General features: G+C 34.0%; 1 protein-coding gene and 1 long non-coding RNA gene across 2 annotated transcripts in view; both read left to right on the top strand.

Annotated features, from left to right (window-relative positions):
* The first annotated feature begins 81 nt into the window (after positions 1-81).
* On the top strand, positions 82-6,121 carry LOC117075914. The gene is made up of 4 exons (XR_004434173.1): positions 82-152; positions 661-940; positions 2,011-2,119; positions 5,919-6,121. It is a non-coding gene; the product is annotated as an uncharacterized LOC117075914 (long non-coding RNA).
* A 6,141-nt stretch (positions 6,122-12,262) lies between these two features.
* KMO (kynurenine 3-monooxygenase) overlaps positions 12,263-13,444 on the top strand; it is a 50,180-nt gene continuing 48,998 nt past the window's right edge. The window contains 1 exon segment of the mRNA XM_033200121.1: positions 12,263-12,504. Within this exon segment, the coding sequence (XP_033056012.1) occupies positions 12,451-12,504 (54 nt within the window). The 5' untranslated portion in view covers positions 12,263-12,450.

Genomic DNA, 13,444 nt, shown 5'->3' with positions numbered 1-13,444 from the left:
CTTTCTAGTAGTAGTGTGGGGTTTAAGGCCCACGGATTCATGGGAAACTAGAAAGAAGGGAATTATGGGAAAGGAGGTTCCGGTTATTCTTGCAGCTGGTTTGGTTTTTATGTGTGGCTGTTAGAAGGCGGGAGTATTAGCTGGTCAATCAGGTCGTGTTTGGTTGGTGAAATATACTAGAAAAAAATATTTATTCTTTTATTTATCATGTAATCACTCATTACACGTTCTTGCCACTGAAAACCTTTTTCATTTCTTCCAGATTGTATCTTCTGTGTAGAAATTTTGGAAAGTGCAGCAAAGTGTAGAGAATGAAATAGTAGTTTTTCATAATCCCACAACTGAAAAATAAGATAATTACTTATTTCTTTTAACTTATCATTTTGAGATCTCTACAGTTTCCTTTCTCTTCTTAGCCTGTACCCTCAGAACCCTTTTTTTTTTTTTAATGTATTGTGGAAGATGTACACAATTATAGGTAACCTCAGAATTTTTGTTATTTGCAGTTCTCCCAGTTTTTTGCATAGCTGATTTATACATTTTCAAATTAAAGGCGTATTGTTTTAATGTAATAGTTGATTACAGAAAAGCAGGAATTGATATAAAAATTGCATCTGAACCACAGTTTTCTCTTTTCTCTTTTCTATTGCCTGAAACCAGATGACAGTAAAGAGAGAGCGATCGGATGGTCTTGAAGTCAAAAGTCCAGAACCTGCAAAGCCAAATTTATGAGTCAAACTTATAAACTTGCCAAACCTTTTGGAAACATTATGCTATTTTGTGACTTATAAATTTGACACATATTTAAAATATAAAACTTCAAATGAGATTGTAATAGTTGAACTACAATCAAAGCACACTAGAAGACTGAATGCAAATTCTTTAAAACATTGCTAATAATGGAGTGACATTTTGTTTTCATTCTCCACCTTCCCAGCAGGTATCATTATTTTGTATATCATTATTTTGATGCATCCTTTCAGTTCTGTGTATTTTTTGCTTCACACACTAATATGCAAACAATGGTTTTAATATTTTACTTTAAAGTTTTGCTGTTGTATAACTGAACTCTATGCTTTTAAGATATAGCCATGATCTCTTAAAATTAATCATATTGCATCACATGATTATGAAATATTTTATTTATCCAGTTTCTTAAGAACATTTTATTTGCTGTTACACACAAGTCTTTAATGAACATATGTCTATCATTTCTTCATAGATCATCTCTTTCTTCATTGAGTAATGCCCCTCTTTACTGTTATTGTTGCTTGTCATTTTAAACTTTTTGCAATATTGATATTTCTCCGCCAATTTTGTATTGGCTATTGTTTGCCTGATGTATATTTCTCATTTTATTTTATTTTTTGTTTCAAGCATGTTTCTTATTTTTACCATACAGTTGAACTTTTCAAAATTCAAATTAATAGCCTTTTATAAATAGGTTATTTTAATCCCTTTTAAAAATCACCTATGACACATATTATGTTCTAGAATTTTTCAAAGCACTTTACATGTATTAATTCTTTGAACACTGAAAACCCTATGTGATAGGTCTTATTATTATTCCTGTACATAGAAGAGAAAAATTGATGCCCAGGAACATCCAAGTGTTTATTTGTATGTTTTACTTCGATGTATTAGTGAAACTGATTTTCTATCTGCAGCAGTAATATAAAGTTCCATTTTTAATTAAATATTCATTTTATTTGAAGTAAAATATTAAGTATATTAGGAAGATGCTATTAAATGACTAAAATTTGGGAAATGTTAACTTTATTTTTGTTAATTAGTAATAAAATTACATAAAGCCTTTAAATTAACAAAGGCTAGACATCTTAATTTACAATGACTTATTTTATCTACTTGAAATAATGTTTTTACTTTGCTTAGAGTTTGGGTTTTTTTTTTAACTTTGGACTTGTCTGATAATAATATCGACCAGCTTTCTTCTTGTTGACACTTGCCTGGTTTGTTCTTGTTCTTGTTTTACTTTGCTTTCTGTTTAAGGTGGGAGATGTGATTGGTGTCCTGCTGTGAGGGACAAAGGAACAGTGCAATGGTTTTCTCTTGCCTGTATTCTAAATCTCATCACCTGGCTGACAAAATTGATAGCAAGGTACAAATCTTATCAATCAAAATGTTCTCATTATTCAAAATACTTTTGCAAATTCTAATTTAGGATACCTCCCAGCCTGGGAGGTTACCAGACGGTTTCCTAGAGGAAGCTTAATAGAAAGTTTGGAAATACAGCCATAAAAGTCTCCCAGAAAGTAAAGCAAATATTCAACGAGAAGGAAAACAAAAGAAGTAAATAAAATTAGAGAAACAGTTCAGTATGTCCAACATGTGAATAATGTAGGGGAAACATTAGGAAAAATGGAAGAAACCTTAAAAAAATTCAAAAAAAATGTTGTAGAACTAGCAGATATGAACTAGCCAGAATGAGTTATGTCAGCAAGAAATGTTAGAATACCAAGGGCAAAGAGAAGAGACTGGAATCTTTCAGAGAGAAAAATAAATAACTCCCATACAAAGGATTAGAAATCCTTAGACTTCACAATGACAATATCAGAAGTGAGACAACAGTTGAATGATGTCTTCAAATTGTTGAAGGAAAATTATTTCCAACTTTATATTCCATACCCAGAGAAATCAAGTGTGTGAATAGAATTAAAATGTTTTCACATGGTCAAGACCTCAAAAAATTTACTTCTCATCTACACTTTTCAAGAAAACACCTCAAGTAAGTGCTCCACCATAACTAGGAGTAAACAAAGGAAGAGGAAGTTATGGACTTAGAAAATAGGGTCTTCAACACAAGAGACAGATGTGGCATATTGCCTGGATGAGGCTATATGGCTGTGCACTTACCATAGAGAGCAACCATCTCAGATGGAAGCAGGTCACAGCCTCCAGAATAGATTTATTCAAAAAGATAAAAGTGCTAATGCCTTGAATATATTGAGAAGGAATTTAGCTGACTGGCAGAGAGTTTGAGGGTTAAATTTATGATAAGTCTTAGAAAGGTAACCAAAGGGAAAAAGCATGACAGTTATTATACTGACAAATAAAGGTAGTTGTATTTTGCAGGAAAGGAAAAATAATCATTATCAAATTTGAATGGCCATAGTTATAATAAATCAAATGTTGAATATTGATCTAATTGAAATATTGATGTAACTGTACTGAAAGGATGGGAAGATGGAAAGAATGTGAAGGTTTGGAGATACTCGGACATGGTGATGAAAAAACATTAATCTTCGTCTTCAGTATTGAGAAGTCATGATCTAATACCTAAAACCATAAACTGAAAACACAGAAACAAAAACCAAGAAGTAATCTTTAGAGATGTGGAAGTATATTCCCAGGAACTGGAAGGGATGCCTCTGTGCAAGGATAAATGGCATAGAGGTAGCAAGGGTGATGACTGTTTAGGTTGGATGTCTTGCAGAACTTTTTTTATTCCTAAGACTATGTGCACGTACAGAAACTTTGCAAAACACTAAAATTACCAACTAAAAAAGTTAACCAACCTCTCTCTCCATTCTCCAGAAAAAGATCAATACCTCAATGTGTGGATTCCATTCCCCCTCAAAGACAGTACCTACTCTTTTTCTTACTTCCTCCGGTTATTTCTCTTAATTGACCCATACTGTAAGTTAATACTGTAACTTTGCTGTCTCAGCTCTCATGTTAAAAACAAACAAAAGCTGCCCTGACTTTGCATCCTACTTCAACTCTCTCCTCATTTCCAGGACATATTTGATCACCATCTTTACTTCACTTCTCATTCTTTCTTCATCCTATTACAATCTGCCTTCAGTACATGTCACTCCATTGATACTGTCCTCCCCAGGGTCACCAGTGACCTGCAAGGTGCAAATACAATGAACAGTTAGTTTCCTGTGTTTTCAGCAGCATTGACACAATTGACACCCCTTCTCCTTGGAAATACCTCTTTCTCGCTCTTTGAAATATCAGACTCTCCTTATTTCCCTCTCCCAAACTTTCACTTTGTTTCACTAGCTACTCCTTCACAGTGTTCTTTGACAGATTTTCACTTATAAATAGGGAAGGGCCTCAGGGCTCACTCCTATATAGTCTTTCCTTTTTAATTCCTTTAAAAAACTGTAGTGGGACTTCAGTTACAGAGGGTTGAGTAAATACACTGACCTTATGACATTTTATGGGGTATAAGATCCATTCTCGTTTTATTTATTTCTTTTCTATTCTTATTTTCTATTCCTATTCTTACTCTCTTTTTTTATTTCAGTAGTTTTGGGGGAACAGGTGGTTTTTGGCTACATGGATAAGTTCTTTAGTGGTGATTTCTGAGATTCTGGTGCACTCACCACCTAAGCAGTGTACACTGTACCTAATGTGTAGTTTTTCATCCCTCACCCCCTCCCATCCTTCCCCCTGAGTCCCCAAAGTCCTTTATATGGTTCTTATGACTTTGTGTCCTCATAGCTTAGCTTCGCTTAGCCTCTTATTCTCCTATACCCTTTCTCCTTTCAGACCCCTAGAAAACTATTATAATGTGTTTATTTTGTATCCTTTTGTTTAGATGTATTCCTGTAAAATTTGTACAGTTGTTTTGCGCAGTTTAAATTTTTATGCAAATGGTATTGAATGATGCATGCTATTCCCTTTGTTAATGATCTTCTCAATCAGTTATCTTTCCATAGGTGAGATCTTCATTCCCACGATTTTCAGTACCATCTTTATGTTGATATACTGATGATGCCAAACTTATTTTTCCAACCTAGGTTTCTCCTAGCTCCAGATTTACATTTCCAACTGTGCTTAGTATCTCTATTTATCTAACTCAATACTCACATCTCAAACTTAATATACCCTAAATGACAAATCTTAGTTGGCACCCCGCCCTAGTCTTTCATGCTCAGTAAACTACCACCAGTTAGTCAAGCTAGAAACCTGCGCGTCTTCCATGATTCCTGAACTCTGCCCCCTTTTCCCAAACATATGGCTACACTATGCCAAATTTACCAGCAGATCCTGGTCATTTTACCACAAATTTATGTCTTGAATCCATTCACTTTCCTCTCTTTTTACTTTCAGCAGTATCTATTTGTTAATAGAACAAGTAAACTAATAAGCTGGGTAGTTTCCTAGAATAGTGAACACAATAAAGGAAGCAAGATGTTTAGAGAATGATTGAGAGGTTGCTTCTTTTAGGTAAGGTGATCAAGCTAAGGATATCGTATCTTAGCTGAGAACTAAGCAATGAGAGCCAGCTATACAATGATAGAAGAGTATTCTAGGCAGACAGCTGCAAGTACAAAGGGCTTGGTTGAATGAATAAACAATTGTTGAGCAAGCTGATGTCGTCAAAGGGAGATAATATTCTGTCAATTTCAACAGTCTGAGAATGATGAAAACATCAGAGTAAATATTGTTTTAATTAATCCTTTGCTAAATTTTAATTTCTTTTCGTAAATTTTTATTATTTCCAATAACGCTGATTTGTTAAATATATAAATATGTGTAGAATAAAGTGGAAATATTCAGTGTCTGATGTAAAGTATTCTCCTCTTGGAGTCATTCTATTGTAAAAGTGCCAGTTTTAGGGATTAACAAATAGCTGAATCCCAACGAGGATGAATTGCTTACTGCTATTGACACAAATTGCTCTATAAATCCCTACTTATCCTACACGCTCAAGTTCTTCAGGCTCAGAGAATGGGGGAAGCTAGTCTATCAGTTCTTCTCTCCCTCAAGAATATCATCCAGAGAAAGAAGTGATTGTGATCTTGAACTTTCCTGAAGCTCCCCCAATGCAATGCTTTCTACCTGACTTTTAGGAGGAACAGCGGGATAAGTAGCCATGGTCAAAATTGTAAGTTTATAATAACTAAGCTTCGTTCAAGCTTTTGCTGCCCTTTCTCTTTCAGGCACTCTGGACTCTCATGTTATCCTGCAATTTCTAAAAGTCATCAACTGGATCATTCTACTGAGATCTGTTTTCTCCTGCCTAAGCTGATACAAAAGTTGATTACCTCTTCCTTCCTCTTCCAACTCAAAGATCATCAAATCCAAATTATTCAGATGTTATTATAAAATGTAACTCTCCACAGACATGGAATCAACACATCAGTGGCAGATTGGATAAAGAAAATATGGTGCATATACACCATGGAATACTGTGCATCCATAAGAAAGCATGAGATCATGTCCTTTGCAGGAACATGGATGGAGCTGGAGACCATTACCCTTAGCAAACTAACGCAGGAACAGAAAATCAAATACTGCATGTTCTCACTTATAAGTGGGACCTAAATTATGAGAACACACGGATACAAAGAGGGGAACAACAGACACTGGGGCCTACTTGAACGTGGAGGATGGGAGGAGGGAGAGGCTCAGAAAAAAATAGCCATTGGGTACTAGGTTTAGTACCTAAGTGATGAAATAATCTGTACAACAAACCCCTGTGACACAAGTTTACCTATGTAACAAACCTGCAGATGTATCCCTGAACCTAAAAGTTAAAATAAGATAAAATAAAGTTAAAAAATAAAATATATCTATCAATTTAAGTTTCCTTTAGTTTGGATTGTCAAAAAAAATAAAAGCAACATGAGATATGAAAATTGGCACTTTTTTAGAGTAACAGTCATTTATTACTGACTCTCCCTGTAACAGAAATTGAGGACATTTCTGAGAGGTAATAACAAAATTATCCATTCTAAGAATGAACCGAGAAAACTGGGACTTACTATCAAAGTAGTAATAATCATTATGTATCAGTTTATTAGCATATTGTTTACATGCTGCATAGATGTCATGATTCATTATTAGTCTCTTTCATCTCAACTATTGACTTGACATAAAATTTTTTGGCCCATAAATGGAGAGTTATTTGACTCACCTGATAAGTGATGTAGAAACATCATAGAACAATAGTTATCAGCATCCTTATAGTCAGTTTTAATGTCATAAAACACTGTTTTAGCCAGATTATTTGTGAGATGGTCACAATTTGTTACACATAGAAGTTAAAGTATCAAAATTTGAAAATTATTTTAAAAATAAGTAAAGCAGGTGCAATACTTTTTTACTCAGATAATATAGTATTAATACGTGTGCTTCTTTGAGTCAAAGAAAAAGGGTATGTTTCTAGCTATTAAGCAGAGAATTGTATGTAAACCTCAGGCTATCGTATCTGTGCCCAAACTGCTAATATTAGTACTTCCATGAGAGTTCATCTTTCAGATGAATAACATTTAAAATGAATGTGTCGTGTGTTGTGGAAAAGGGTTTTGGAATTCTAGGCTTAAAGAGAGCAAGTAGCCTGACGATCTCTAGTTTTGTCCTATATGGGCTATGTAGATACCAAAGGAAGAGCTATTCCTAAGACAGACCTCACTGATACTGCACACGGAGTGCTGAATCACCAGAAGCACAAGGCAGAAGCAAAAATAAATCTTCTCTAAAGCAATACACTGATGCCTGAAGCCTCAAACTACTTGCAAGTTGTTTTTTTTTTCAACTACCATTTTGAGCGCTCAAAGTTTAAAATGCTCACAGGGAAATTAGATAACATAAGTATCTACAAAAGATAAATAACCATCAAAACAAAGCCACAGTAGAAATTATCAGACACAGACCATAAGACATTCATGTTTATTATGTTAAGTAATAAACATAAGCTTGAAGATTTTGACAAGGGTGCTAGAAACTAAAAATATTGTAGTATATATGAAAAAAACAAAAAATTCCAGAATTAAAAATTTACAATAGTCAAAGTTAAGAACATAATGGATGAGTTTAGCAGCTGACTAGACAGCAGAAAAAAAAAACTGGGAAATTGAATAATACATTAAAATAACTATCCATAGTGAAGCACAAAAAGACAAGCGATGAAAATACAGACAAAAGGATAAGAGACAAGGAAAGAAACCAATCTCTACTTAAGCAACCCAATGATTTCCTACTAGGATCTATAAAAATAAATTTTTATCTAGATACATCTTAGTGAAATGACAGAAAGCCAAAGACTCAAGTTAAAAGATAAAGATTAAAGACAAGACTGGATTTTAAAATGTTCAACAGAATGTTTACAAAAGCCACATAAGAATAAAGGAAAGTTGAAACCAAAAGGTTGGAAATGATATAATGTGCAAATGCTAACCAAATATAAAAGCTAATAGTAATATCAAATAAACTCTGAGGCAAAAATAATTATTTGCTTCATAATAATAAAAGCTTTAGTTTACCAGTAATGGATAACAGCTTTAAATGTGGATTGTTCAATATAGATAGGAATGCTGAAGAAATAGACAAATACCAATCACAGCATGAGATTATTTAACATACCCTTTTTAGTAACTGACAAAACAAGCATACCAAAAGTTAGTGAGAGTACAAAAGTTTTGAGCACATGATTAATAAACTTGACCTAATGGATATGTGTGGGAAAATATATACACTAATTTCAGAAAATATATATATATATATTTCAAGTACACACAAAGCATTTACACAAATTTACCACTTTATGGCCATACAGTTAGTCTTAACCAGTTTCACATGTTTGAAAATCTACAGCACTTATTAGCTGGCCTCACTGGAATTTTGCTAAAAACCAATACAATAAGAAAACTAGGATGTCCCATGCATTTGGAACTTAAGAAATAAACCTCTATTCCACCCTGTACTGAAGGCACCAGCCAGCACAGAAGGGAATTATTCAACCAGTCAATGGGGGAGGAGTTGGAGGGGAGAGAGAGAGAGAGAGAGAGAGAAACTATCGTGATTGTGGTGAAAAGAAAAATCCACCATTCAGTCAATAGGAAAGAAAGACAAAAAAGGAAGGAAGGAAGGGAGGGAGGGAGGGAAGGAAGAATAATCATTGTGATTGGGTTAAAAAAAATCAAAAAATCTACAGATAAAATTAATAGAATTAATAACTTTTGCAATGTTGCTGGATACAAGCTCACAAAATGGAAAATAATGTGTTTCTAAATACTATTAATAGTAGAAAATGAAATAAAAGATATTATTTGCAATAAAAGTTTAAAAATCAATTACCTAAACATAATAATAGGGACTAAACCTCTACAGGGAAAGAATATAACTTTGTAAGCCTTGGAGATGACAAATAGACGGTGGGGAGGGGCATATCATATTCTGAATGGAAAGACACAGTAGTCAAAATAGTTATTCTTTTCAGATAGATGTATGACTTCAAAGCAATCCCAGTCAAAAATCCCAACAATGTTTTCATTTTAGGGTTTTTTAAAAATGGAATTAACAGATTGATTCTAAAACAGATGGAAATACAAAGCACCAAGAATAGTCAATAAATTATTAATGAAGGGCAAGGTGGGTGAATTGATTAAGACATTAAGTATTGTATTAAAGCTATTGTAATTTGGCGTTGGAACTGGCATTAGTTTACGCAGTATAAACTATATGGAATGAAATAGAATAGAAACCCGGAACAAGACCCACACATATATGAACACTGGACCTACACCGAAGGCAATGCGCGAAAAGGAAAGTCTTTTCATTTAGTGGTACTGGGAATATTGGGTATTCATTTGGAAAACAAATAAAATTTTAACATCTATATCACAGCATTCTAAAAACAAAAAAGCTAACTCCATGTTGATCATAGACCTAAAAAATGAAAGGCAAATTATAAGTATTTTAGAAGACAACATGGAAGAATATCCTCATGACCTCAAGGTTATAAAAAAAAAAGTGATAAAACATGACATGAAAAACTCTAACCACAAGGGAAAAGAACGTTTTAAATGAAGAATATTCTTTCATCAAAAGACACCACTAGGAAAGCAAAAAGGCAAGCCACAGAGTGAATGAAATGTTATTTGTGACATATATAAATACTAAAGTTCACATGCAATCATGCAATAGAACCAAAAAAGAAAAAAAAACTTCCCACTGCCCCCCACCGCCGCAAAATTAACACTATCTGTACAGAGGAAGAAAAATAAGTTGTGAATGAACAGGTAAAAATGTGCTCAACTTCACTAATAACCAAAGGACTGCAAATTAAAAGAATAATGAAATATAGAGCACATCTACCAGACCGGCAAAAATTAAAAATTCTTGGCAATACATACATTGGTGAGGATAGAGCAGAAGACAAATTTTACACACTGCATCAAGTAAAAGCTAAAGCACTATTTGGAATGTAACTTTCGTTTATTCAGAAAGGTTAAAAATATGCATAAACATGGCTGGGCACAGTCGCTCACATCTGTAATCCCAGCACTTTGGGAGGCCGAGGCGGGTGGACCACTTGAGGCCAGGAGTTCAAGACCCGCCTAGTCAACATGGTGAAACCCCATCTTTGCTAAAAGAATACAAAAATTAGCAAGGTGTGGTAGCAGGCACCTGTAATCCCAGCTACTCGGGAGGCTGAAGCAGGAGAATCACTTGAACCTGGGAGGCAGAGGTTGCAGTGAGCTGAGATTGCACCATTGCACTCCAGCCTGGGTGACAGAGTGAGACTGTGTCTCAAAAAAAAAAACACAAAAAACAAAAAACAAACAAACAAAAAAGCATAAACAGCATATGAAACCTAGAGATACTCATACATATGTACATCACATTGTATACACAAGAGTGTTTATGGCAACACCATTATTCATGATATTAAAAATTTGAAAACACCCCAAATGTCCATCAACAGTAGAATGAATAAATAATATATGACAATAAAAATGAATGAACTGGAAAAACATGCAACAACACAAATGGATCTTAAGAAATATAATATTGAGAAAAAGAAGCAAGTTGTAAAAACATAAACAGTATAAGTTCATTTATAGGAAAGTTCAAAAAAGTCAACACTAAACTGTTTTAGAGATGCATCTATGATAGTACAATTATATATAAAAGCAAAGGAAGTTGGTATGACAGTTACCTCTATGAAGGAGGGGTGATTAACAAGGGGCATGTAGACTTCTGGGATTCTGGCAATGTTCTCTCTCTGCACCTAAATGGTAGTTACATGGATGCTTGCTTTACAGTAACTTATTATACCGTTCATTTGTGTGATAGTTCATAATTTTAAAAATATTTTTTGACAATGATACAGTTCTTTACATATTGCTATTGAAGAATTCTGAAGCTATATGTTGTACGGTGAGACATATGGTGTGGAAAAAGTTTTACAATGAATGTTTAAAAGGAAAGGAAGGAAGGGAATGAGGGAGAGAGTGAGAGAAAGAGAGAGAAAAAAGGAGAGAGAGAGGGAGAAGATAGGAAACAAGGAAAGAACAAGAAAGACATAATCAACCTGTAGAAGATTATGGTAACCCACACACCAAAACAGTTCTTGTCTTTGGGCAGGAGGAATAGGTGGCCAAGGGTCAAGGTTAGCAGGATTACTGTTCACTGTGTACTCTTTTGTGTCTTTTTAATTTCATACCATGTTAATGTATTACCTATTCAAAATAAAACAAATACCTAATATGCTTATCCACAAGGGGTCACTATTGAATACCATTTAGCTCTAGTTCTAACAAGGGGAAAAAACGTTCTGAATTCTTTATGTGATTAACAGGAAGTGAAGAAACAACTTCATTTATGTTCTTATTTTACTTTACACCGCATCATGTTCCAGAAAACAATGGCAATTCACAAATCATGCACAAAAGTATGACATTTAAAATGGAGTGAAAAAGACAAAACAGTGAATAGATAATATGAAGTCAGGAAAGAGTTTACAGAAGCATTGTGTCAGTCATCTACCCTAGTGGTAATTAGATTCTAAATTTTTGATTCTAAAATTAGATTCTAAATTTTCTAGCATCTGGGCTAGAAAAAAAAAAAAGGGAAGTATGGTCAGTTACACAATTCAAAATGTTGATCAGGAGAATATGAAAACCTTGCAAAAACTTTTCCCTGGTAGAGCGTATTAAAAACAATCCATGAGGACCCTTTAGATGAAATTCTTGATTGGTCTTAATCACAAAAATGATCCACAGATGAATTATAAAACCATGTCATCTTACTCTCTAAGGGAGGTATGAGATGTTTTTGGACTTCAGATGAGAAAGGTTCCATGCATGGTTAATCATGAATGAAAATGAAACTAAGAATATATGCTGTAGAAAAAGAAGAAGAAAAGCCATAAGACTGCTTAAAAATTTCCGGGTCTTACACAGAAGATAGAAGAAATAGAGTGTCTCCAATTGGATGGATTTTTTTAAAATTTGGTTATTGTAATGAATTTATTTTTTCTTAGAGCTGAGCTGATTGTACTTTGGCCAACTAATGGGTTAATACTGTCAAGGGAAATTAGCCCTGACTAAACATTGCCGCTGGCTCATAAATGCACTGGGCTTTGGGTGGTATAAAAACTGAGAGAAATCAGTGTGTAGGAGAGACACAAATCAGTGTCCCTCAGTGACAGAAACAACAATAATTGTGAAAAATACTTCAGCAGTTATGGACTCATCTGTCATTCAAAGGAAAAAAGTAGCTGTCATTGGTGGTGGCTTGGTAAGAATTTTCACATGGATTATTGTTGGTGGTGGTATTATGTTAACTATTATTACTCGTAATTGTTATTATTCGTCACTTCCACAAATTGTTAATTTTCTTGTGAAAACTTATCTGATATTTAAATACAGCTTTTTAAAACTTTTTTATTTTCATAGATTTAATATAGTATGGGTTTTAATCTGTTCTTTTTCAGGAAAGGTATTTTATAGCCATTAAATATAAAGGTTTCTGTTTTCCCTCATCATTTTGGTTAAGGATTTGTTAAAAAGCAAAAATAATGCAAATTGAATTTGATGTTATCCCCAAATTGACTATGTTTTTAGGAACAGGAATTAGTCTTAATATTCATTTTAATAAAAACATTTGTCCCACTTTGTTTAATAACTCAGTTAATGCTGTCTAATGAGAATAAAAGGGTCAAGAAACATGAAGCTAACGTCAAAGTATCATGTTGAATGTTCACTAGTTATATGAGTAATTGGAAATAAGATTTATGTGGTCGCCTGACTTACTTGACTCTTCCAGTGGAGCACCTACGGCAGTGGAGTGTGATGTTTACCTTTCACTGAGCAAGTGACGTAAAGGTGCTGGGACTTGCCCCACACCTAGCAAGACAGAAGGAGAGGTCACTCTCTGCTTTCATAGTTATGATCCAAAGGTAGTTCTGTTCAACGTGGGTCTGCTTCGATTTCACTTTGCTTTTTCCCCTCTCAGCAGAATTTCTGTTTCAGAATACAGACATCCCAATTAGTCAAGGTTAAATCATTTCCCTATCACCTTTGGTCAAATCATTTGGAGACTTTTAATTCATTCATTCATGTATCCACTCAACAAAAATTTATTGAAGGTGTAACACTGTTCTAGGCTGAATATAGATGGTATCTTTTATGCCACACATGTATTTATATAGTATATGCTAACTGTTTTTTGTTCTGCC

This window comes from Trachypithecus francoisi, unplaced genomic scaffold (genome assembly GCF_009764315.1).
Source record: "Trachypithecus francoisi isolate TF-2019V2 unplaced genomic scaffold, Tfra_2.0 Lachesis_group5, whole genome shotgun sequence".
NCBI lineage: Eukaryota > Metazoa > Chordata > Mammalia > Primates > Cercopithecidae > Trachypithecus > Trachypithecus francoisi.
Note: the sequence above shows the minus strand (reverse complement) of the source record. Positions and strands in the feature narration are given on the sequence as shown.